This window comes from Pantherophis guttatus, chromosome 2 (genome assembly GCF_059756535.1).
Source record: "Pantherophis guttatus breed Tessera chromosome 2, ASM5975653v1, whole genome shotgun sequence".
Classification (NCBI taxonomy): domain Eukaryota; kingdom Metazoa; phylum Chordata; class Lepidosauria; order Squamata; family Colubridae; genus Pantherophis; species Pantherophis guttatus.
This window is the reverse complement of record NC_142064.1, coordinates 28,104,097-28,130,150: the sequence shown is the minus strand read 5'-3', so window position 1 is coordinate 28,130,150 and position 26,054 is coordinate 28,104,097. Positions and strand designations below refer to the sequence as shown.

General features: G+C 37.2%; 2 protein-coding genes across 3 annotated transcripts in view; one reads left to right on the top strand and one right to left on the bottom strand.

Annotated features, from left to right (window-relative positions):
- The window catches only part of MTREX (Mtr4 exosome RNA helicase), a 44,457-nt gene extending 33,406 nt beyond the window's left edge, over positions 1-11,051 (bottom strand). The window contains exons 1-11 of one of the 2 annotated variants that reach the window (XM_034440878.2): positions 10,856-11,051; positions 9,417-9,554; positions 8,050-8,116; positions 6,537-6,599; positions 5,758-5,870; positions 4,717-4,891; positions 2,503-2,593; positions 2,290-2,414; positions 1,614-1,712; positions 701-803; positions 438-569 (exon numbers count right to left, since the gene is read on the bottom strand). In XM_034440878.2, coding sequence (XP_034296769.1) covers positions 438-569; positions 701-803; positions 1,614-1,712; positions 2,290-2,414; positions 2,503-2,593; positions 4,717-4,891; positions 5,758-5,870; positions 6,537-6,599; positions 8,050-8,116; positions 9,417-9,554; positions 10,856-10,971 — 1,222 coding nt within the window. In that variant the 5' untranslated portion in view covers positions 10,972-11,051. The remainder of the gene's footprint in view (positions 1-437; positions 570-700; positions 804-1,613; positions 1,713-2,289; positions 2,415-2,502; positions 2,594-4,716; positions 4,892-5,757; positions 5,871-6,536; positions 6,600-8,049; positions 8,117-9,416; positions 9,555-10,855) is intronic. The other variant, XM_087885670.1, reaches the window with a different exon arrangement.
- Positions 11,052-11,870: 819 nt separating this feature from the next.
- The window catches only part of DHX29 (DExH-box helicase 29), a 32,104-nt gene continuing 17,920 nt past the window's right edge, over positions 11,871-26,054 (top strand). The window contains exons 1-10 of the mRNA XM_034440877.3: positions 11,871-12,176; positions 14,814-14,881; positions 15,194-15,307; positions 16,939-17,068; positions 18,603-18,742; positions 19,852-19,974; positions 21,972-22,098; positions 22,684-22,842; positions 24,493-24,658; positions 25,562-25,685. Coding sequence (XP_034296768.2) covers positions 11,972-12,176; positions 14,814-14,881; positions 15,194-15,307; positions 16,939-17,068; positions 18,603-18,742; positions 19,852-19,974; positions 21,972-22,098; positions 22,684-22,842; positions 24,493-24,658; positions 25,562-25,685 — 1,356 coding nt within the window. The 5' untranslated portion in view covers positions 11,871-11,971. The remainder of the gene's footprint in view (positions 12,177-14,813; positions 14,882-15,193; positions 15,308-16,938; positions 17,069-18,602; positions 18,743-19,851; positions 19,975-21,971; positions 22,099-22,683; positions 22,843-24,492; positions 24,659-25,561; positions 25,686-26,054) is intronic.

The window sequence follows — 26,054 nt, the reverse complement described above, 5'->3', positions numbered from 1 at the left end:
TTATTAACTACATTTAAGAAAGAACTCACTGGCCAGCTGAACCTATTTTGACCTTTTCCCTCTTAAATACCACTAAATATATTTATTCCTTCTCTATGTATTGCTTATTTAAAAACATTCTCTAGATACTTGAAAACAAAGTGTTTTAAAACCTAAAATTACAACTGTGATATAAAATAACTACATTCTAAATAAAATGTTTTAAGAAGGTGGCCAGTATCATAAGAAATATGACACTAAGAGGGACCAAAGGCAAATTTCAAAAGCAGATTTTTAGTACATCATTTGGCAAAAGAGAAGGGAGGAAAGAAAGTTATTGGCTGGTCCCAGCTTTTTGACTAGAGAACACGTATCTGTTTAGATTCTTGTCACTAAAAAACAATAATAATGAAAATTGATGAAGAATAAACTAATATTTAGAATTTAGTAGAACACACCTGTGTTGAAATCCAGTTTTGTCATCTGAAGTGCATAGGCTTCACAATCTTTCTTACTGAAACTGAATATAATTACTGGTTGGAAGTTTCTTTCCATGATCATCTTTACAATCTTAAATACATTTGAGGGACCTATGAAGATAGCAATGCCAGCAAATATTTTACATTTTGAAGATGAAAAGGTGGCAGTTTCTTCACTTTAACTTCAAAAACAACACCCGCCTAATCTTGCAATATATTTATCTGACAAAACTTATACCAACCTTTGGTTCCTCCTTTCCTGCCTTTCTGGTCTCCTTTGGCTAAATCACCTGCATCACGAAGTACCTGCATGGCTGTATTAAAATTATCTTCTCTAAAATCACCCTGGAAAGCAAAAGCAAATTTTAGTTACAGGTTGGCTTCACTTAGTGACTGCCCTGTTCAGCAACCATTCAAACTTAAAAATGGTGCTAAAACATAACTCCAGTGCCTGCATTTATGATCTGTCCTTGAAGGGACAGGTTGCAGGGCCCTTCATTCACATGTTCACCATTTTAATCAGTGTTCATTTTTCTGCCCTGGGCCTGTTTTTTTTCCTCCCCTTGCAGAGTGGAGTGATTGGAGAGGAAGGGATTACAAGTGATTAAGCTCTGGGCTGCCAGCACTACCACACTGTTTTCTATGTGTATTCTCCATTTTGTGCTTTTTTACTCTCCTGTAATCCCTTCTCCTCCAATGAATGTAAATACACACATTAATTCCCTTCTTCCTAATTATCCCAGTGCCAAGGTGAGTATTCCAAAGGGTGACTAGAATTGATTCAACGGAACAGTATACAGACTTTCAATGTACTTTCTTCTTTTTCTCTAGCATTTTGCCCTGATATTTACCAATAAATTAGAGAGATCTTATAAGAGTACTAGTTTGGTCCAGTGGTTAAAGCACCATGCCAGAAACCAGAGCACTATGAGTACTAGTCGCCCCCCCCCGCCCCCGCTTAGGCATGAAAGCTATCTAGGTTACTTTGGGCTGGTCACCTTCTCTCAGCCAAATCTACCTCACAGGGTTGCAGTTGTGGAGAAAATAGGAGGAGGAAAGAGTATTTTGTCATCTTGAATTATTTATAAAAATAACAGTGAGATAGAAGTAAATATAAGTAAATAAAACAAAATGCAAAGAAACATAGTTCCTTACATTTTCATCAACTACAAGGTGAAGTCCATCTCCCCCTGCTGGAAAAATATAATGTTGCAAAGGAGTCGGTCTGTAATCAGTGTAGATCACATGGCAAGGCTGGTAAAGAAAAAACAAGTTATTTAAAAATATTCTGTATGTTTTTAATATACAGTATAGCATGTATTTACAATTCCTAATTTCTACATTTATCCAAATGAAGTTACCTAAGGCTGGCAGCAGGACTCTGCAGTCTACAATTAATCATAAATCATAAATCACAAATTCTCAGTTTTGGAAAATGTGTATTCTTTTGTCTTATACAACTCTATTTTTACTTTTTTATTTTCTTCTAATTGCCAGTCTTATCGCTTAATAAAGAATTCACTAGAAAAATCAGAAATCGAAAATATAAATCCAATATTACACATTAGAAGAAGTTAAAACTAGGTTGAAATAATCTACTGAACTTAATTCAAGTTATTTTTTCATAAACAAACCTAGAATCTCCCTGTATGTAGACTTAGTTACCTCAGTTCTCATTTGCCACCTGTACTGAACTAATCAGCTTGTTTTGTATCAATCTTGTAGCTGATGCCCTCAACACGAATTTTTTTTTTTTTTCTCTGGTTTTCCAAAGCTAATTCTCATTTTACCAAGTGGGTTAACAGCACTGTTGAAGAAAAAGAAATTGTACCTGTTTGTGAAGATGACATATCCATTCAGCAAACTGGCGCGCATTTGGAATAGTGGCAGAAAGAAACACATAGTGAACATTATCAGGGAGCAAAATAATGGTTTCTTCCCATACCACACCACGTTCTAGAAAACAAAAATTCATGGGATAGCATCATTTTCGTTGTACTTCTACAGAGAAAATCTCATACATAAATATGTAAATTTATAGTACCTGAATTTCTCATGTAATGAATCTCATCAAATATAACCCAAGCAACTTCACGCATAACCTCAGAACCTCTGTAAAGCATACTTCTCAAAATCTAAAGAGAAGAATAAATGAAAATGAACTTTTGAACATTGCAAGCAATGAGCCAACCACATTTGGTTGAATGTGCCCCTCACAAAGACCTCAAAAAGTATGTTTGGAAAGATACCTTGCTTACATGATCAGACAGACTTTAAACTAAATGTGGAGGGGGAGGGAAATCAATCAGCAGAAATACACTCAAAACATAAATCCAAAGACAATAAAAACTAAAACAAGTAAGGAAGCAGTGAGAAGGAAAGGATACAGCAGGGAGACTTAGGAATGGCAGTGTAAAAAGGCTCAGAGGATGGAGAACATATGGGAGACATTTGAAGTCTTAGTAGACTGGGGGGGAGGGAGAAAAATATGACAATATTCATAAATTGAGTCTGGTAAGATTTATCAGCTTTTGAGACCACATAAATATTCTGAGTGGCTTATAATTTATAAAAGAATATATGTTATAAAAGAAAATCAGGCTTATCTGGACAAAACGACACCAGTAATATTTTTTAAAAACTCAACGGGCCCCCACAAACATCTGAACCCAAGGCTGGGAACAGAGCCAGGTCTTCAGAGATTTATAGAACATCTGAAAGGTAGATACCATATGTATTTTAGGGGGACCTATTCCAAACGGCAGAGACAGAGACACAGAAAGCATGCTCCCTATGTCCCATAGGATGACAACATATAGCTGTAATATATACCCACTTTGTTCAATTGTATGGATGGCCAGAAACCACTGGAGGTAGGCACACCTCAAAGAGGAATAGAACTCATTATTGGTTATAATTTTTTGAAAAGAAACGTATCTATCAAAAGGAGATAAGGAGGATTGCATCATATGTAAACAATGGTTTACATTGTACACTAAGAATGAAAATCCTGCTAAATGAATCTGGGTGACTAGTAAAAAAAAAGGGAGAAAAAAAAACAGCATTTATGTCATACTATAGGTATGAACGTTTGGCAAATTAGATGGTCAAACTATCCAGGAAACACACATTGTGGTAATGGGGATTGCAACTATATTGATATCAACCAAGACTCAAATTGTTGCATGGGGGACATCCACAGGTTCTTGGCATATCTTTCACTCAACCTCATTATCTAAAAGATGGAACTAAGGGACCAATGTATGCTGGACTTCCTACTTACTAACAGGAAAGAAATGGTTGAGGAAGATGTAGGAAACATGGGAGAGAGTAACCATACAATCCTAGAATTTACCACATTGCAGGTAAGGAGACTGTCAGATTAGTGTTCAATATCTCAAGAGAGATGACTTCCAGAAGCTAAGAGAAAAAAGAAGGATTCTATGGATAAAAATCCTGAAAGAAAAATTCTCAAAAGATAATTAATCCTAAATACAAAGAAAAAAAAATGGGAGGAAGCTGATGAGATCAGCACGGCTGTATAAATAACTCTTTGATAAATTGAGAAATGAGACAAAGTTTTTAAAAAATAGAGGAGCATATCACAAAGGCAGAGTATTAGGAAATAGTCTGAATCTGTAAGGATAGGGTCAAGAGCTGAGATTTGCAAAATTAACAGAAAAAAATTATTTAGACATAGGCAAAACAAGAGGAAAAGTCAAGAAAATTGTCAATTTTGAGGATTGAAGAAGATACTAAGTTAGTGATAGACAGCAGGGAGAAGGCTGAACTGACTTGAGTCCTATTTTGCATGTATTTTTTTCAAAAGAAAAAGTCTGATTTCTCAGAAGCTGCATCATGTGGGGCAAAAAAGAAATGGTCAAAAAGGGCAAGGAAAGTGGTAAAAACACATTTGCTTCTGCTTTGAAGGAATTAAAGTCACTGGGGCTGGATGAATTATATCCCAGGCGCTAGAGGAACTGATAATCTAGAGCAAATCTGATAATCATAATAGAATGCATCAGATAAAAATAATTTCCAATTCCATATCCAAGTCATACATATTTATCATTAAACAAATTTCACCAAACTCACACATGATGATTCCAGGTGGCTTACAGTATTATGTCAATATGCTAAACAACACAGGACTTAAACGGATTCATATGGTATGAAATTCAATGTTTTGTACAAGCATATATACTTGGTATAACAGAGGCCAAAAACTAGCACAGGAAAGTTTAACAATCATACCTACCTCTGTGGTCATTACAAGGCAAGACGCCGTAGGATTGATGGTGACATCCCCCGTCATCAAGCCAACATCTTGAAATTCTTCATACATCTCACGATATTTTTGGTTACTAAGAGCTTTAATAGGACTGGTAAATATCACGCGCTGTTTTTCTCTTAAAGCCAAAGCAATGGCATACCTGTATTACATATGCAATATTCATTATCAATTCATACGCTTTGCAATATATTTCTACTGTTGATATGAAATAATTTGCACAATCTGCAAAAATGTACATTTTGTTTACTATGAAATCCAATCTTTTCTGGTAATGTAGCAAATATAACACATACGAGATCAAAACAAATATAAGAGTAACAAGTAGTGTGCATAACATTCAAGCTCAAATTTGAAAAAGCTGTTCCAACTTTACTACTGGTCAGCACATCACAGCACTGTCAAAAAAATAAAAATATCTGATGTTGAGCCCAAACCATTTCTATTTTTGAAACATTTTAAAAAGTCTTAATATTAACTCACTCTATGTCATTCAATGGGAAAACTAAACTTGGATCTCTCCAGATCCAAGCCAATCCAAAACTTTCCTAAATACAATAGTCCAATGTTAAGAATCTTGAATATTTTATTTCTTCAAGCAATACATGCAATAATAATACTAAATGCTTGAAAAGAACTGTGCATTTCATAAATCTGACAGAAATGTTACACCAAAACAAATTTCCAGGACAAAAATTGTTTTGAAAAAAAATGAAGCAAGGTATGCAAATCTGTACAGCAAACTAATTTAAAAAAAGAATTAAACATCTGCCAATAATTGCTCCATGTTCCCGTATCCCTAAATCATTTTCTCTTTACTTCATATTGTCATCGCTATTGATTTAATAAGTTTAGAAATACAAAATTAGCTTCATATTAAATATGTATATAAAAATATAAAAACAAAATGGAAATATAATAAATGCAGAAAGTTAATTTATTTTACCATTACTTTATTCAAGGAGAGAATTTAGTGTTTATTTTTAAATCCATCAGGGAGCTACTTACTCTGCACAAACTGTTTTTCCTGCTGAGGTATGAGCAGATACTAAAACAGACTGATTATTATCCACACACAAAATAGCTTCTCTTTGAAAAGCATCAAGAATGAATGGATATTCCTAAAAAGAAAAAAAAAGTTTATATAAATTTCAGAACTAATTGTAAATCAACACAATTATTTTCTATTTATTTATTAGACTGTATTGGTTTTTTTTAAAAAAAAACAAACTTCACAATTATACGGATATTCTGGAAATTAATATCCTCAGCAATCACAAGGCAAAAGACATTCATGTGATGGAGAAAGTAATGGTCTAAGAACAACTCACAGTTATCTTTGATAACCACAGTTATCTTTGGTCCCTTTTGGGACCAAACTGCAAAAGAAGTATCTTTAAAACACAAGAATTTTAATTTATAAAAGGTTTCTAAAAATCTTTACTGGAAGAATTCTCTTGAGGTTCAGCTTTCCTAAGAACGATGTATTAACAGAAGTGCAGAATTGAATAATCAGTGGAATTAATGTGCCCCCAGGATCAACTGAAACTGTGCGACCCACATTTAACTACCTTCCAATTAAATAACCAGAGAAATTCCAATACTGTTTTACTACTCAAATCAATTTCAACTATTAAAATAATGGATATTCGCATTTCCTTAACTTTCAGATAAAATGAAGCAAAAAAAAAATGTTTATGCCTAAGCAAATAACTGTCATTTTACTTTCGTCCATTCTTCCCTATTAGCTAGGAAAATTTAAGGAATAAGACGTGTAAATTACAAACCTTTGCAGCTTTTCCAGTTCTTGCCTTCAGGGCTACGAAGTCCATATCTGCAGGAAGAGCAACCTAGTAAAAAAAAAAAATAAAAAAAAATTCCGGTCATTTATATTATTTTCCAGGAATAATGTTAAATGTTTAAAGAAGAGTACATAATGCTCCCTCTTTCCATTTCTGACCCAACAAAATAGGGGACATAAGCATGCTGAGGGAGAATGAGTGGCCCAAAGTCACCCAGTGAGCTTCTATAAATGACAGTACACACAAACCTGCATTTTCCCAGCACACCTCCAATATCTTAACCACTGTATCACCTGCCTTTGTATCAGAAACAAAATAATTTCAAATGATTTTAATCCATTTCTTTGTTTATAAGCCTCAACAATTACAGTCATTACTTCTGACCGGACATGTAGCAATTGTTCAAAGTTCCAGCCATCTAGAAAAAGGGGACTTATGACCTTGATTTGAAATTCCAATGTTTGGGCTCCCTTAGCAACATGACATTTGAAATGTCCCGCAGTCACATGGCCATGTTTTATGACTGCTGAAAACTGGCAGCTACTTCCCGTTTTCAGCAAAACCACATCCATAGGGAACCACTGGTTTGTTTAAAGACAGCGATGTTCACTTAACAACCATGGACTGGTTTAATTAATGCAAAGAACACTGTAAAATTGAGTCGGTTACGTGACTGACCCATTTTATGACAGTAGTAACGTATGACAGTAATAAGTAGCCTCTATTATGGCCACATGTTGAGGACTATCTGTAGTTTGGTTCTAACTAAGGTTATGAATCCCCTCAACTTGTTGATTTTGCATTACCACTTACTTCAAGAACATTTCAAAACAGTAACATTATTAATAAATCTGATTAATTAATTAATTAAACTAATTAATAAGAGTCTGCAATAAACTCTTTTTCCAGAGCTGACAACCATCTCTGTTCCTTATGAAAGAGTACTCTAAAATGACTTTCTCTCAACCTTCAGAATGCTAATGAACAGATGACTGGTAATTTGGTCAATAAAGAGGTAAATTGCCCATAAACTTTAATGTTGTAAACTTATCTCCTAGAATTAACTTACGATTTTATGTTACAAAATGTCTGTTTGATTTTAAATAAGAGATTTAGAAAGCTCTACCTTCCTTTTTGTTAAGTAAACATCTAAACTAATGAATATCACAATACCAATCTCATTCCTATTTATCTCATATCTATATAAAGTGCTTGGGTTCCCCTACATTTTAGTTTTAGAAATGGAAACCAGAGTATAAATATAGGTTTAAGGAGATGGGACTAGGCACACAAGTTTCTTTTTAGCTTCTATTTCCACTGAAGATGAACATTTAGCTCATATTATACCAGTTCAAAAATGTCTCTTCTTTTTCCCATTACGTATTCTCACACTGAAAAGCAAACTAAGATAAATAGTTTTCTACTTAATAGTATTCTCAACTCATAATAGTAGCACTATATAAATCTGCATTCATCACCACACCAATCTCACACTCACCTCATGTGTACAGCATTCAATAGTTTCAACAGCTTGTACCTTTACTTTTGGCATCACATCTGCCAAACTGAAATGAAAACCACATTAATGTATCAGTCAGAAATGTGTATGTTGTACTTTACTTTTAAAGATTAATGATACTAATAATGATCATTATCCATACATCCAAGTCCACATTCTGGACAGAAAGGACCACTGGTTTAAAAGAGGAGTCAAAGAGGCCATCTATGTTAAAACTGAACAGCCCTCTTTCAACAGAAGAGGGATATGGCACCACCTATCTCCTGTCTACAACACAGTCCTTTCAGCAGTCCCAAGGAGGTTTCACACCCATTTGCACTCTGATTCAGGTGACTCTGAGGGTACCCCAAGTGGCCTCAACAACTTTCAGAGAGCTAACAACCAACCTTCAGAATACTAATGACCAGATGGCTGCAAAAATATAAATCCTTCTATTCCCTACCATTCAGTCAGAACTGAAGAAGCTTTTTGGATGAGAAGTGAAATGTTTTCAGGGGGAAAAAACCCAGTTGCCTTTTGTAAAGCACCTTGCTTGTTTGCATTTACTTCTTGTGGTACACCAGGAAACCCAGCCCCGGGTGCCGCAAGAAGCAGCTCAAGATCTACTGTGTGGCAGAAAGTCCTAGCCCAAGCATGGCCCAGCAACATGGTACCAGCTTCACACAAAGGGGTCTGCTTTTGCTGATGCTGCACAAAGGGAGCTTGCTTTTGCCAGCTTCTGCAAAGTGCTTCTTGGCAAGAAGAGCCAGGCCAGGTACACTCCATCAGCAATGGGAGAAAGAAGACAGGAAGGTCAGATGGGGCAAGAGAGTGCATGAGGCAAGAAAAAAAAAAGGCATAGATGGGGAGAAATAGGTAGCTGGAGGGAGATGAAGTTCCTCTGTGATCATAAGTGCAGGCAAGCTGGCAAGTGCCCAAATTTTGATCACATGACAGTGGGGGTGCTGCATTGACCATAACTTCAGACATGGGTGGTAAGTTCCTTTGTTTAGCAAACAGTTGCTGAACGAACAGTCAGAGGTCAAAGACTACCTGTTTTTTTTATTTTCCCTGAACATTCAAAATGTTTCACATATATTTTATTTTTTCAGCAATTTTTGCATCAAGTCTTGAAGACACCTGGAGTAAGATTCATTCTACTCACTGGGAGCAATGAAAAATACAGAACTGCTTAACAAATCATTTCTAATGCAACCAGTATTAGATGATAAAACCGTCTAATAGCTTCTAATATATGTCTTTCTACAGTATTTTTTTGTGCAGTTGCTCATAAATCATTCCTATCTCTTCATTCATACCCATTCTTAAAAAAAATCATAAGCCTAATATGTACAACTCATTCTTACTTAAGATCATCCGTAGAGATGTCGTCCAACTTTGGTCTCTTTCCCAAAGCTGTAATATCTGCACTAGTAAATTCTGCATCACGCTTTTTTTTGGCTTGGATTTTTGCAGGCGCACCAGATTTGCCATCTCGTTGTTTTCTAAATGGAAACATAAAATAAAAAAAAAAATAGAGACCAGGAATCAGCTCTGATGAATCACATAAGAAAAGCCCCAACATATTAATAAACTCTGCTCAAATATCCAATATTGCACTGATGAAATAAAAATTCCCAAAAGCATTATTCCCCTCATACATTACCTCTTAACGGCGCCCAAACTGGAGAAAAGACCATTATCTTTCTGAATAGGTTGCACTACAGCATAAAGAAGGGAGGAATCAACTCCCCAAATGTGTAATGTTCATCTGAATACCCCACTTGTGGCCTTTAGCAAGTAAAACATGAATACTCAAGAAAGGAAGAACCAAACTCTATTAATTTACCTGAGGACCCCCAAAATGGGGACCCAGAAGTACCACTGGAGATCAGATCCTGGAGGTCAGATGGGGAACACACTAACCTCTATACCAGGGGTCTCCAACCTTGGCAACTTTAAGCCTGGAGGACTTCAATTCCCAGAATTCCCCAGCCAGCTGGGAGTTGAAGTCCTCCAGGCTTAAAGTTGCCAAGGTTGGAGACCCCTGCTCTATACCTGTTTCATTTATAGCAAGATGTCTTTTAGATTTCTATCACAGCTTCAATCCAGAGTTTGCAGAAGGTTTAAATTGATAAATCTCCCTTTATTTTAACCCCCCACAAGAACCACGTAATACGGTATAGCGAGGGAAAGCAACTGGCACAAAAAAAGGTCATTTGGCGAGTCCCCCAATCCAACAACAGAAAAAAACTGCACGCAACCAGGTTGGCTCTTCTGTATCTCGCACATCCTAGTCCCACATGAATTAAAAAAAAGTAAAAAAAAAAAAAGGGGGGGGATATGAAATCAAGATCTGTAGGGAGCTTTTTTTTTTTTTTTGCCTTTTCGTTCTTAGTACTAAGAAAAAAGTCTCCAGTGCCTGCCGCACTATAAAGGAATCTGAAAAACCTAAAGCAGAGGTCTCCAACCTTGGCAACCTTAAGCCTGGAGGACTTCAACTCCCAGAATTCCCCAGCCAGCTTTGCTTTGGAATTCTGGCTGGGGAATTCTGGGAGTTGAAGTCCTCCAGGCTTAAGGTTGCCAAGGTTGGAGACCCCTGACCTAAAGCATTCACGTTTCCTACAGTAGGAAGAGATCCCGTCCTTAAGCTCTTCAACTCCTCGCTTGCCTAAGACACTGAGCTTGCCGATCAGAAAGATCGGCAGTCCGGCGGTTCGAATCCCTAGTACAGGTCTCCTGCGTGAGCAGGGGGTTGGACTAAATGACCTCTAAGGTCCATTCCAACTCTGTTACTGTTCCTCACCCTGGCTTGTTTGAAGTGGCCGCCTCGGATGTTCCCTTCGTTTCCTTCAAGCCAGAGCCGGAGGCGGAATCGTCTTCGAACACGCTGAACAGTTCATCCCCGAAAGCGTCCGCCATCTTTCCCCCACAAGCGCGCAGCGGTGGCTCCACCTTCCACAACAATGCGCCCCGGGGAAACGACGATAGAGTTAAAAAAGGAGGGCTAGAGCGGCTCAAGCGATTCCGATCGATGTTGCCCATAGAGATCACAAGGACAGAAAGGCAGACCCCCATTTTTTTCCCCATTTCATTTCATTATTATTATTATTTGCAAATCTTTTATTATAAATAAGTAAAATAGTAGTTACAAAAGCAAACACGTGACATTTGAAAAACAAAAATCTTTTGAGCTGAAAAGCCATAATTGAAGACAAACAAATGGTCTATATACACACAGCATTGGGCGTTTTGCAAATATACCCATTCCAAATGTGAATTATCTCAAATTCTGCCACATAATTTAATTATCACGGAGACCTCATTTTTTAAAAAAATTAATATGACTTTTACCACAAACCTTTCCCGTCAAATTAAAATCTTAGTAAAAAAAATGACCAAAACGACTTCTCAACCCATGAGATGGTTTTATCTCTGAATTTTTTCAAGAGCTTTGAAGAGCGATAAAATTTAGCTTACAATCTAACTCAGGGGTCTCCAATCTTGGCAACTTTAAGCCTGGAGAATTCTGGGAGTTGAAGTCCTCCAGGCTTAAAGTTGTCAAGGTTGGAGGCCCCTGGTATTGGAGGCCCCTGGTATTCTTATTAGAATCTATTGAAAGCGAGCCACGTTTTTCTTAGCTTTAGACCAGGGGTGGGCAATTGTGGCTCTTTTGCAACCTGTGGACTTCAACTCCCAGAATTCCTGGGAGTTGTGGCTGTCTGTCTGTCTCAGGAATTCTGGGAGTTGAAGTCCACAGGTTGTAAAAGAGCCACGATTGCCCACCCCTGCTTTAGGCGGAAGTGGCTGCCTGTCCCCTTGCCCTCATCCAATCAGAAGGGCGATGACGTCAGCGGCCGCCGCTCATTCCCGGATGTAAGCAGAACCGGCGTGAGAGCTTTGTCGGGAGCTCGTCTCGGTCATGGGTGGCAAGAACAAGAAGCACAAAGGCGGCAGCGGTGCGGCAGGAGCCGGCGCCGTCCATCCCGCTGCGGTAGCAGCAGCCCGGGCTAAAGCGGTGGGCGCCGCGGCGGCGGCTGAATCGGGAGCCGCCGGAGAAGCTGCTTGCAAAAGACCTCTGGTGCCCCGGCCGAGCCCTGCCGGGAAGGACCTGCGCGTTAAGCAAGGTAGCCTCCCGTGAGAAAAGGAGAATCGGAGGGCAGCGCCCGCCTTCTTTCCAGGCAGAATTCAGTGGGACTCGCTCCCCGGTGGCCTCCTTGGGAGTGGTGGGGCCAAGAGGGGCAGGACGGAGATCCGCTTCCCTCAACCGAGGACTGTTGCAGGCGAGTCGGGTGGGACGTTTAAGGCTGACTCACCCGCTGGGCTTTCGGTTAGAGCAGGGGTGGGCAAATGTGGCCACCCCTGCTCCTTTTACAACCTGTGGACTTCAACTCCCAGATATTATTATTATTGTTATTGTTACTATATGTAATTATTATAGTATATGTATATATATGTATATGTATATGTATATATTTGTTTTCTGAGGTTTTCACGGGTGTTTGTAGGTAGGTCTTTGGTTATTTCGGGTTATTCAGAACACAGCCAAGCTCCCACCCAATCAGTTCACACCCCCACCTGCAGTTAAAAGGAAGAAACAGCTGCGATCACACATTGCTCCTAGAAGCACAAAGCCGAAGACACCAGCCTGAAGATGATGAATGAGACTTCGTTGAAATGTCGCCAAGACACTTCCAATTTTACGCGGGAGAAAACCTGAATAACCAAAGACCTACATAGGGTATATGTGTGTGTGTGTGTGTATGTATATGTATGTATATATATATATAGATATATATATATCTGTTAACTCCAGTAGGCACTCCAGTGTTGAAATGGGAGCTAAGTGGTGAATTTCTTCCAGGTTCACTAAAAGGGAAAGTGTGGGACATGGAAGAAAGTCCTTTTCTGTTTAAATTGTCCATATTTGAGCCCCATCATATTTTAAGCTTTCTATCCTAAGTGTAGAAAATGCTGTTGCAGGCATGGATGAGCCTTGAGCCTTTTTCACAGGTAGATCGTTGGCGATTTCTTGCATGCACCATGTGGCTTTCTTGCCAACTCTAGAGAAGTAGTTTGGCTACTGCCATCTGTATTTTTGTTTCTGCTACTGGTATCCCCTCAAGCTCTCTCATCAGACCTGACCAGTGGTGGGTTTCAAAATTTTTTACTAACCGGTTCTGTGAGTGTGGCTTGGTGGGCATGGCATGGGAAGGATACTGTAAAATCTCCATTCCCTCCCCACTCCAGGAGAAGGATACTGTAAAATCTCCATTCCCTCCCCAATCCAGAGGAAGGTTTCTGCAAAATCCCCATTTCCTCCCAATCAGCTGGGACTCGGGAGGCAGAGAATAGATGGGGGTGGGGCCAGTCAGAATTTTTACTACCCATTCTCTGAACTACTCAAATTTTCTGCTACGGGGTCTCTAGAACTGGTCAGAAGCTGCTGAAACCCACCTCTGGACCTGACCCTCTGAACTCATTAATCATATGCTTTTTTTCTGACTGTTAGTATCTTAGGGAATTCATACTAAACCATGGTCTGGTTGCCAACATAAACCTAGCAGAAAGAGCCAAATTATAAAACTAAAGACTATCTAGAGATGTTTGATCAGGGGTGGGATGCTGGGAGTTCATAGGGATTTGGGAAAACCTCTAGCTAAGATTCTGTGCAGTTCAGAGAACCCCCAAATCCCACTCCTGGCTGGCCCCACCCACCCCACCCCTCCCAGGAGTCCCCAGCAGCCCATTTTGGATGTAGGTAAGTGCAGGGTGCACGCCGAGGATTGGGGAGGGCGAAAACTGGGCATACCGGAAGTTCAGGAAGGCCAGAAACGGGCCTGTTTCCAGCCTGGGGAGTCTGTTTTCGCCCTCCCGGAGGCTCAAGGAAAGCCTCTGGAGCCCAGGGAGAGCAAAAACTCCTGGTGCAGGAGGCTGATTAGGCTACGTCCACCCAGCAACCGGGAAGAGAACCCCTTGCTAAAATTTTTGAAGCCCACCCCTGTGTTTGATAATAAATTACAAAAGAGTGCTTGAATTCTGGATATTTTGTGGCCTCGGATGAATATGAAACTAAAAATGTGTTAGTGAGAAGTTACAAACTTTTCCATTTGCTTTATCCATAAATTAACTCAGCAGCAGTAATGCAGAATTAGTTGCAAATAAAAAGAAATAGCTCTATCTTTTCATTTACAACAAAATCAACAAAACATACATTTCTTGAATCTGCTGTTTGAAATCTAGAGCTGTTTTCTTTCCCCCTGTGTAGAATAATTCTCTTAGATGAACTTCAAGTTATTAAACTGCTGTTGACAGCAAATATGGAATGGGAGATGATAGGAATATATAAAATTATATAGGGTGTGAGAACATAGGGAAAGAATATAATTCAGTGAAGGTGGATGTAGGATGGTGTAAAATTAAAGGAATAACAGGAACTTTATTCATTTAAAACTTTTATATAGTCACCAATATTATATCAAACTCTGGGCATCTGTAATTATCTAAATAAACAGCTTGCAAAAGTAAGGTTTTATGAGCATTAACTTGGATATTTTAAAAAGAGAAGTAGAGTAATGCTACCAATTGGTACTAGTTATAATTACAAAATTCCAATATCTAAGGCATTAATGGGTCTCACTATCTGGTTCAGGAATGGCTCTCAGTACTTTTGTGTCTTGCTTTTATGTCCTATACATTTTTGCTTTGCCTCTCAGAGACTCTTATGTTGGCTTTGTCAAATAATTGTTTGCTTAACTATACAGGTCCAAAAACATACAGCTTTGGTTCTTCAGTTGACTCCAATGCAGGTACAGATGAGTCTATTCTTAAGGTGAGATGATTTGCTAGATGGAAAAATAAATCTTTGGGGAGGGAGCAGGAATATACATAACAGACTGAAACCTTAAATTGAAAAATTATATCTATAAAATTTAAATAAATCAATATTGCATTTATTAAATTTAGCAAATAAATAATATATATGCATTCACATACACACCTGATACACAATTCAGTAACCTTTTTCATAAATACATAGAAAAAGTGTTCAAGTGCATACCATTGAGCTGAATCTTAAGCTGTGAATGTGCTTTGTTCAACAATTTTTAAAGTTTGTAACCAAGGTTTTCTTTTTCCATTTCAGGTCATAATTAATAGTAATTTGGAAAAAAGAATTATTGCCATAATCAATGAGCATAAGAAACAAACTTGTGAAAATGGAATGATTTCTAGAAGACTGACTGCTAAAAAATTACAGGTAAAATTTGAGACTCTTTTAGTTCATTAATATTTAACATATCTTTTAAGTGAGGTCAATTATATACATCCTCTAGAGAAGATAAAGGCTTCTATATTATAGTCTGTTAATGACTTGTGGTCCATTGTTCCTATTTGATATATTAAAACTGATATAATAAAGGCAAATATGACTTGTTTATGTTTACTTTCAGTATTCATGATATACTGTAATATATTTCAGGTTTTTGCATTATTATAATTCACTTTCCTACTTTTCCATGTATTATGTTCTGTACTGGTTTCACTTATTTGTGATTAATTTTACTTAATTTTACTTCTATTTAGTTGTTCTGTTCAAATTAACAGTTGAGTAGCAAATATTTAAAAAAACCGGTGAAAGTCACCTCAAAGCGAGATGGGCAGCAAATAAGTAAATAAATAAATTCTAACCCATGGAAGTTAAACATCAAGGCGCTTCAAGTAGTGAGATAGCTAGGGGCTTGTTGAAGAGATGTATCTTGATGACTTTTTTAAAGGCTGAAAGGGATGGATCCAACTTCAACTCTGAGAGAATGAATTCTGTAGCCTGAGTATTACAAGAGAAGACCTTCACCTCATGTCTAGTAAATGAACAAATAAAACAAGAGACTTCTACAAAATAGCTTCTCTTGCAGATCTTAGTGCCTGTAAAGTTTGTGTCATGAAACAATCTGGTTAGAGCTTTAGAGTTTAATACTAGCACTAGTACTTAGAAAACAATTGACAACTCTTTCTATGTGGTCATAACACTGATGATACTTCATTATATCATTGACTCTGGATCAGCCAAGTGAAGGCCGTCCAAGGACCTGTCCCAGTGTGTGGGGGTTGTGCATGTTTTGGAGAGGAACTATTTCTAAATGAGTAGCATGGGTATTTGGACCATCCAGATATGAGCATATTGTTTTGTACTGATCTTTGTTTTTAACAATTGTAAACTGCAGAGAGTCACTGGGAATTGGGCAACTTATAAATTTAATGTATTATTATTAATGTGATTCTATTATTATGCACTGGTTAACAAACTTCCTGCTAGGTTTTGTTTTGATTGAACTTTCTGGATACTTTTAAGGTAAACTTGTGTAAAGTGTGCAGTAATGGCAGTTGTGTACATATTCTTTTTGCCATAGCTATTCACCTAGGAATCCAGTGACACCTGAAGATTAAACATTCACTTTAGGCTTACTCTTTCAGAGAAAAAGTAAAAGAAAACCTAAACCCTTAAACCTGATTCCTTTGACCAACTATGGTTCATTACCTTTAGACTAGTTTTTTCTCCTTGAAACGTATTTCTGGCATTACCTCAATTTATCTCTAGAGTAACCTCCCACTGTGGAAGGTTGGGTTGAGGGAGATTTCCCCATGACCAAGTGTTGACTCTTCTCTTCAAAATTTCTGCTACAATACCTCATTTAGATCTTTTTTTAGAAACCTAGAATCATGTTTTCCAAAATGTAGGATTAACTCAAAGTGGTGGGCATAGATTTTACTATTCATTATAACAATGAGAACTGTTTTCTAGTGGGATGAAACATATTTTATAAGTTTTTATGTACAGAGAAAAATAGTTGCAGATTTCCTATGTGATATTCTATAATGCATTGTTTATAGGATGTATACATGGCTTTGCAAGGATTTTCTTTCAAGACTGAAGATATTGAAGAAGCTATGAATAATACTATCTTGTATGGCGGTGACCTACATTCTGCACTTGACTGGCTGTGTTTAAATCTATCTGATGGTAATGATAAAGGCAGCTTTATGAATTTTGAGAAATCCAATATAAACAAAGCATTCTATAAGCCTTCAGATCAGATTTGAGGCCTGCAAGAGGGAAAGAGGGAAGAAATTCTCTTCTGTGCTAGATTATCTGTATTTATTAATTTACATTGACCATTTCAGGTTTTTATCTATTGGCTGTTCTAGGAATTGAAAATTAACCTTAATTTAACTGTATCAAGGCAGATTATCTAAATTTGGTGGATTTGGAAAAGCTAACAAGATAAGATCTAGTTAGTATTTGGTTGGGAGTCAACCATTCAGTCTCAGGGATTCACGTGAGACTGGAAAATTGAAATAACATGTTTCAGAAAGAAATACCAAGCTACTTCCAAGTTTTAGAAATGTTCTTTTGGTCAATTAAATGTTCTGCATATTAGAAGGAAAACCAACAAGAGTTTTAAACTAGTTAAGTGATTTTTTTTCTTTAGTAATTGGAAAAATATAGGGGTAGTTGTAGAATTTTTTTATAACAATGAGATGAACCAGCAAAGGACAGTCCAAAAGGAAATGCAAATCCTATAGGTATATTAGAAGCAGAGAGATAATATTTCTTGACTATTTTTAAAAATTAACTATATGAGTGCATATTTTAGATAATTGATTAATGGTTGTTGCTACCAATAGCTATATAATACTCAATGTTATAAGGCCTAAAGATGGGCATGAACAGATTCATCAGCTAGATCAAAAGTCAGAAAGAGAAAGTAAGCCCATGAGCAGAGAAAGGTGAGCTTGTCTTTGTGTGAGAAAGAAACATTCTTGGCTTATTTATGAGAGTCACAATGCCCTTTGTGTTGGTGTAATAATCTCATACATAAATATTTTTATGTAAAAGCATTTCTATTACATATTTTTGAAGTCATTCTAAAGTGAAAAGCTGTGTAACATTTTTCTTAACTATGGCTAAGAAAACTTAAAAACTTTAAACCAAAAACCCATTTAATTATGGTTTAATGTATCGTTAAAAAGGAGAAACATAGAAACAATTCTATCAATTTTGCATTTCTGCTTGTAGAAAAAAAGACTGGAAAAACTCATAAGCTCTTGCTTTTTCCAACATAAGTATAGGTGCTTGCAATGAGAACAAATTATGGAATTCAGCTTTGCTTTGTAAACTTTTTATTACCACAAAGAAGCTTTTGCCCCACTTTCTTATTGCAACTCACCAGAAATATTCTTGTGTTATCTAGAAGGTTGGGAGTTTCTCTGAAGTAGCTTTTGAGAATTGTGTGTGTGAGGAGAGGGGAGAATATTAAGGAAAGAGCAGATTTGCTTGCCTCCTATTTTTATTATGCTGCCAGAAATAAAACCCCAGATTCCATCTTTAGTTTTGAAATTATTGTAAGAATAGAATTAATTATAGAACAAAAGGAAGATTTTAAAGATATAATTATAATTTAGAATTTCAGATAATTATCAACTATGTATAACTAGTAAAAATTTACATAACATGTAAAATTCAATATTTGAAATTCTGTTTTTGCTTTTTAAAGATGCATTGCCTGAAGGTTTCAGTCAGCAATTTGGTGAAGAGCAACAGAAAACTAGGGCTAAATTTCGTTCTCCTTTGCCAAAATCTGAAACTCCTCAGGTGCTAAACAGTAAAAAGAAAGAAGATGATGGTGAGAAAAAGGTACTTTGCTGGATTTAGAGACACCATAGTATAACTTTATGAAAAAAAATTGCTTTAACATAAAATATATTTATTTGTTAAATCCATACTAGAGGAAGAAGTAGTGAGTTCTTCTGGCATAAAATTTATTACTTATATAAGAAAATGTATATGGCCGCCCAACACACTCATGATGACTCTGGACAGCTTACAAGATAAAACCCCAGTACAAAAAAACCAATAAACCCTTACCCCCCCTGCCCCCCCACCCCCGGCAATAACAATCAGACCAACCACTTTATGGGCTCCATGTCATTCTAAGTCCCCAGACTGTTGGCAGAACCAAGGCCTTGTGAAAGGCCGTCAAAGTGGGATGCAATCTTGTATGCAGGGTTGATGTTCCATAGGGAGGGAGCTACCATGGAGAAAAGCCCTTGTTCTTGGTTCCACTAGATGGGCCTCCTCAAGAAAAAGAGACCTGTAACAATCCCTGCCGTCCTACTCTGATGGGTCAAATAGATATGACTGGAAAAGACAGTCCTTCAAATAACTTTTCGAATAATAATAAATAAATAATAACTTGGTCCCAGACTATGTAGGACTGGTAATTCTCGTTTAACAATGACATACAGGCAGTCCCTCATTTAGTGACCACAAAGTAGGATCAGCAACATGGTTGTTAAGCAAAGTGGTCACTGAGCGAAACTACAGTTGTGCTTATGATCATCAGCTTTCCTTTGCTTTACAGACTTGCAATCCTCATAAATGTGAGGATTGATCATAAAGTTACTTTTTCATCACTCTCATAACTGCAGTTGCTAAACAAGGCAGTTTCCAAACCAGGGCTGCTCGTAAATTAACTGCAAATAGCAAATGAATCTGAAGAGTTTAGGTTGGTTTGCAGTAAGAAGTGTGAAGATATTTATGCTCTTGCATTAATGGAAGTAGACCTCTCTTTGCATACTAATGAGTAACACATTAAATATAACAGAAATTTCTTTTAAGGAAACCTAATTGGGTCATACAGATTAGTTCCAATTAATGGTGCATTTTCAGTAATTTGATAAACGTGTTTTTAAGATGCATTAATAACATTTTATCTACAACATATTCTTTTATAATATCCTAAGGAAACCACAGAAAAACAAAAAAGTATAAGCATGAAGGAACGGATATTGCTATATGCAGAGCAGCAGAGGATTGAGGAAGAAAATGAATCTCTGAAAAATTCAGAAGAAGAAAAATTTGACCCAGTAAGTTCATTAGCTACTTCATGTAGATCTTTGCCTTTTTAACTACTGTTGTAATGCATATACTATATTAAGGGCTGTTTCTCACGCACAAAAGATTCACCCTCGTGTCTCAAGCAGGGTCCTCCTGAGGAGAGATACAGTCTTCCCTCTTCAGATCGAAAAATTTATGCCCTTTTGAGAAGCAGTAGGCAGATAACCAGGCCTTTCTTCCTTTTTAATAATAGAAACAGAGAAACAGAATTTTCCTATTGAATAAAGGCAGAGTAACGTGTGTTCCTAGGTGTTTGTTGGATAAAGCAAATAAAACTTCAGCAGTCTTTTACTTTAAGAAAACTTGATTGCAGCTATACTATTGCTTGTCATTACATCCAAATGGGTGGAGTTAATGGGAAATGTTCAGAGGTTTAGCTTCTAAATTGTGAAAATACCATTTGAATGTGGTTCAGATTATAAGTAGGAATGTTATCTGTAAGTTTGAAATAGATCACCCTCACCATTCGCATTTTCTGAGGGAAACCTGCTCCAATATGAAAATGATAGGGTTCATAATAATATGGGTTGTTTGACATAACTTATCGTGTTTCCCTGAAAATAAACCTGGTCTTACTTTCTTTTCAGCCCCAAAATAAGCACTAGATCTTCTTTTCGGGTTAGGGTGGCCATGCCACCCATGCCTCGACACCTGTTGTGCCGCTGCCCGACTTCTTCTGCATCTGCTTGCAGCTGTTCGTGGCCGGACACCACATGATATATCGTGCCGGTGCCACTGTTTGTGACAGGACGCCGTGTGATGTGTTGTGCTGGTGCCATGAGCTATAGGAGGCTACATGACGCGTTGTGCCATTGCGCACGAGAGTGGCAGCACCGGTGCGATAAGTCTCTCTGTGTTCTGCCGTGAGCGGTGGCACTAGCACAACGAGCCTTGCGGTATCCTACTGTGAGTGGCGGCACCAGCATGACGAGCCTTGTGGCATTCTGCCGCGATGCATCATGTGGCATCTGGGCATGAGCAGCCGCAAGCAGCTGCAGAAGAAGTCGGGCAGTGACGTGATAGGTGTTGGGGCGTGGGAGGTTTGGCTGCAGCAGTCTTAAGTTAAGCGGGTGTGGGGCAGCTCCCCCCCCCGCCCTAGCTTGATTTTTATACATGCACTTTGCCTTACCTCATAGAACCAGATGGTGGGCGGTGCTTAACTAGGGCTTATTTTTGTGCTAAGGCTTATATTAGGCGCAGGCCTGAAAATCGGGCTGTAGCTCATTTCAGGGTAGGTCATATTTTCAGGGAAACACGGTAGCTATTATAGTTTGTAAACCGCAGTTTATAGCTCCTTCAGCTGTATTTCAAGTGTATCTATGTAGGACTGCTGGCATTAGACGAAAACTGCAGAGTAAATGTTAAGGAGTTTTTTAAGCTGGCATATATTTATTTATTTTTCACATTTCTGAACCACCCCTCTCTCTCAAAGAGCTACTCTAGGTTGTTTACAATAGAACATCAAAATATAAAACAGTATATTAAAAAATTAAAAGATTGAAGTTACATTTTTGAGTTAAAAAAAATCTAAAAATTATAATTTTTCAGGAGGTAAAAATAATTAACCCTGTTAAAAATTGGCTGGCAAAGGGAGGGCTCTCATGGCACTAACCAACTCTCCTTTGTGCTTCCCACGCAAAGCCACAATGCTATGTTTTAACCCTTTTTAGAAGGCCAGGAGAGTGGGGGCCCACCTCATGTCTGGAGGGAGGATATTACATAGGGCGGGGCAAAGGAAGGGAAGATTCTCTTCCTAGACCCCCCAATTGGAGTTCTTTAACTGACAGGATCTGCAGTATAACCTGCTGGTGGTATGGGCTGATGTGATGGGATGAAGCTGGTTCTGTAGATAGCCTGGCCCCATGCTATATAGGTTATTCATATCTTTAAACATACAATGTGTTTTTTTAAACAATAACAAAAATTGCTTCATATTCATATGGAGTAACTAGTTTTTCTGGAACAGAATGAAAGATACTTACATTTGGCTGGGAAGCTTGTGGAAATGAAAGAACTAGCAAAATCCTCTAAGGAAGAAAAAAACAAGCAGGGTCAGAAGATGGCACAAGAAAAAATAAGGCGTTTTCAACAAGGTAGAAACACTCAACATTCATTTGTTTGCTCAGTCTTGCAAAAAGTACACTTTTTTGTAAGAGTTATGTAAAATACTATCACCTTTACTTTCTTTTCTAAAATTGGAAAATTATAATACTAAAAATTGTACATCATGTGTAACTATAGAAATCCATTTGCCCAAGCAATATTTTTTTATTTTTCTTGCCTGGTATAATTGTATCAACCTGATAAACTCATTGTGGGCTTTATCAAGCAAAATTAGTGCAGAGCCAAGTAATACAGCTTGATTATATGTGATCTCAGTATGAATTTGGAGTAGCATACATATGCTTTGTTTAAAATATTCTGTGAGGTTAATATTAAAATATTCATATTTTAATCCATGTGAATGGATTCACATGGATTAAATGAATCCATGAATGGATTCAGCTACAGAAGACAACAGTGATACAGATAAAATAAGAGTAATTTTTTTTTAAATTTAAGCTTTCAGGTTGATTTTTTTTAAAAAAAAAATACTTTTCTTTTCCTCCCTCTTAAGTAAAGGTATTTGAGAACCCTTGGATATTTGAATAAAACATATTTATATTCCTTTTTTACAGAAATGGCCACATTGGAAGACCACCCTTTGTTCAACCCCGATATAAAAGTTACAGACCAACCAGGTGAAAAGAAAAAGAATCCTGTGTTTCTTGAAACAGATGGAGCCTTGAGTTTGAAGATACTTGAGAAATCACAAAATCCTCCAGAAGAACAAAAAGGTATGATTAAAAATGTGTTTTAAAACTTCATGGATATTTTTGGCCAATTCTCTGACAGTCTACCATAGAATATGAAGAGAAGATCATCCCCAAATGGTGTGATATTGATTTGATCAATAGCTTCTGTGTAAGAGGCATCTAAGTCACTTGCAAAATGATTTGTAAGATTTGATTCTGTAGGATTAAAGGTTTGCTCTTGTAAGTTGTGAATCTAGGGTTAATTTCTTTGGAGCAGAGCATCACTTCATTTTTTAAAATTCATCTAAAATATATCACAATAAACCTTACATCCTCTTAAGTTACTTAAAAGCTGAATAATAAATCTTCTCAGGTCCTTCATCTTTTGAGAGATGTGACTCTGTGTTGATTTATAAAAAATAAAAGCATGTCACTTAAAACAGGGATATCAGACTTGATTTCATTGAGGATCGCATCAGAGTTGTGTTTGACCTTGGAGGGCCAGGGGGGCCGTGGACAGGGTGGGCGTGGCCAGCTTGTCACTCATGTTGGGGGCGCCTGTAGTGGCCCGAGTGCTCTGCCAGCAAAAATGGGCTCCTGAGCAGCCTCCCCAGGCTCCATTTTTGCTGGCAGAGGGCTGCAGGAGGCCATCATGGCCGAAAAGGGAGCCTGGGAGGGCTGTGGTGTCAGAAGCACTACAGGCCATTCCTTCTCTGTTTCCAAGGTGGCCCTGCAGGCCAGATCTAAGTACCCCATGGGCCAAATCAGGCTCGTGGGCCTTGAGTTTGATACCCCAGACTTTAGAATCATCCCATCATAACAACTTTTCTCGTTCTTCTCTGATGGGAATAATTTCTAGCCACCAGGCATTGTTAATACACAGCGTCCCCCAACACAGTCTTTCCTATAAGTCTGAATAGATTTTCAGGCCAATACTTGAACAAATCAATCATACAAAAAATTGGGACTCTAGAGGTTTCTTCATAAAAAACACCGGGAAGGAGCAAATTCAATCCAGCTCACTAAAAATTGATGCCAAACCCTTCTAAAAACTGAAACTAAAACAGAGCAGCCATAATGGCTTTTTTCTCATTCCTTTGGAAATAGGAAATCTAGCAGATTTAAAGGAAGCATGCTTAAAAATATACTCATTAACATATAAGATGGAAGATGAGCAGGCTTGTACATAATTTAGCATTTGTTAGATAGCCAGGCTTTTTTCATAGCATTTTTTAAAAATGCCATCCCAATTTTATTTGAATTATGGACACCCTTTCTTGCAGAATGTACCATGATAAATGAAGGCATTATTTAATGCAAGTTTAATTAGAGGCAATACTTCTATAATACAAATATGGGCACTCTAAATAAAGTATTGAACCTCAAAATCTGAACAACCAGCATGTCCTTGATCTCCTGATTAAGGCACAATTTTAAGATTTTTTTTTTTCAAATTACAAATAAACCTTTTGTACCCTGTATAAACTAATAATGAAGCACTAGACTCTAGGTTCAATATTAGAATTACTTGGAATTCTAGCTCAGCACATGCATTAATTGTGCCTGCTTTTCAGAGCTTACATTAAAAATTGTTTATATTGAAATGGAGATTTAAAATTAATTCATCCAACTCTGCTAATGGTTTCTATCCTCTATGTACAAATAATTTTTGTTTTCTGCTGCTGATACTAGTGAAAAAGAAAGATCCACAGGATGTAAGGAATTTTGATTATACAGCTCGAAGCTGGACTGGAAAATCTCCCAAACAGTTCTTGATTGACTGGGTCAGAAAGCATTATTCCAAGTCCCCAAATCCTTCTTTTGAAAAAGTTCCATCAGGAAGATATTGGAAATGTAGGTATGTATACACATGAAACAAATTTTCACTTTATTATGCTTGATAGTTTCAATTCCTTTTACATTTTTGAAAAGTCATTTTAATGGATAAGTACACACAGCTTGAAACATAGGTTAAATCATTTACCCTCAGGCATGATTGAGCTATTCTGATCTAATTCATTCATATTGTACTATGATTTCTTGAGTTTTACAGGCAAAAGCAAAACTTCATGCCTATCACTATTAGCAGCCAACCTGACTCCAAGTTCTCACATATTGTCCATTTGCAAAAGCTGAATTAGTGGGATATTTATTTATTTGATTTACATCCTACTTTGATTTAGTGCAAATCAAGGTGACATATATGTTTCTGCCTTCTGTTTTCCCCACAATCGTGTGAGGTGAATTGGACTGGGAGAGAGTGACTAGCCCAAAATCATCTAAAATGATAGTTAGACAGCAATATCTAAACTTATGTCATAAAGAATGACAATTTCTTTTGAATTGCCTTTGTTAATATGTGCAATGCTGAAAAAGTGTTATTTCAGATTATATCAAATTTGGAATTTGTTTATACAGCTGACATTGATAACCAATTACTTATAAATATTTATTTATGCAATTTATGGATTATCTGACTCATGACAACTCTGGGCAGCTTATGTTATTTGAATAAGAAATATGGCTTGTTTCAGTGATATAATAGTTTGCTTATACATTAAAATCAGTTGTACAAAACGTATTATTGTCATTTCATGAACCAATCTGTGGCTCAGCTTGTATTTTGCTGAAGTCACTGAAGCTCATGCTATTTGGAATTTTGAGAAAATGTTAGTGTTTTGGATGCCATACAATTTGCCATTCAAAATAGCTGTCATTTTAATATATTATTTTTATTAAGCATGAATTAACTATTTTTTAGGGTAAGAGTTATCAAGTCAGCTGATGATACGTTGGTGGTGTGTCCCACAATCGTTACAGAAGATAGTATGCAGGCGCAACATCTGGCTGCTACATTAGCTCTGTATCAGTTGACAAAAGGGCAGGTGAGATTTTAGAAGTCCCAATAAAAATGTTTTTAATAATTTGCTGAAAAGGAGTGGTGGCATATACAATACGCACAATCAATATTTTGGTTATTAATGTAGGGAATGGTGAGTCTGATGGATCTGACTGCTTTCTAACCTTAAGGAGTTTCTTAATGGCAACATTTCTTTGTTTATTTTATTCTGTTTTTAATCAGGTAGTATCTGATGCAGTTGTGACTTAAAACATTTTCAAAAATAATAAGTAGCATTCAGATACAGAAAAGCTCAGGTAAGTCCAACTGAAATTGTTGGAGAGCTTGGCATGGTGGCATTAAGCATTTTTCTTTGTAAGCCAGATACCTATACCATAACTTCAAGAAGCCATTC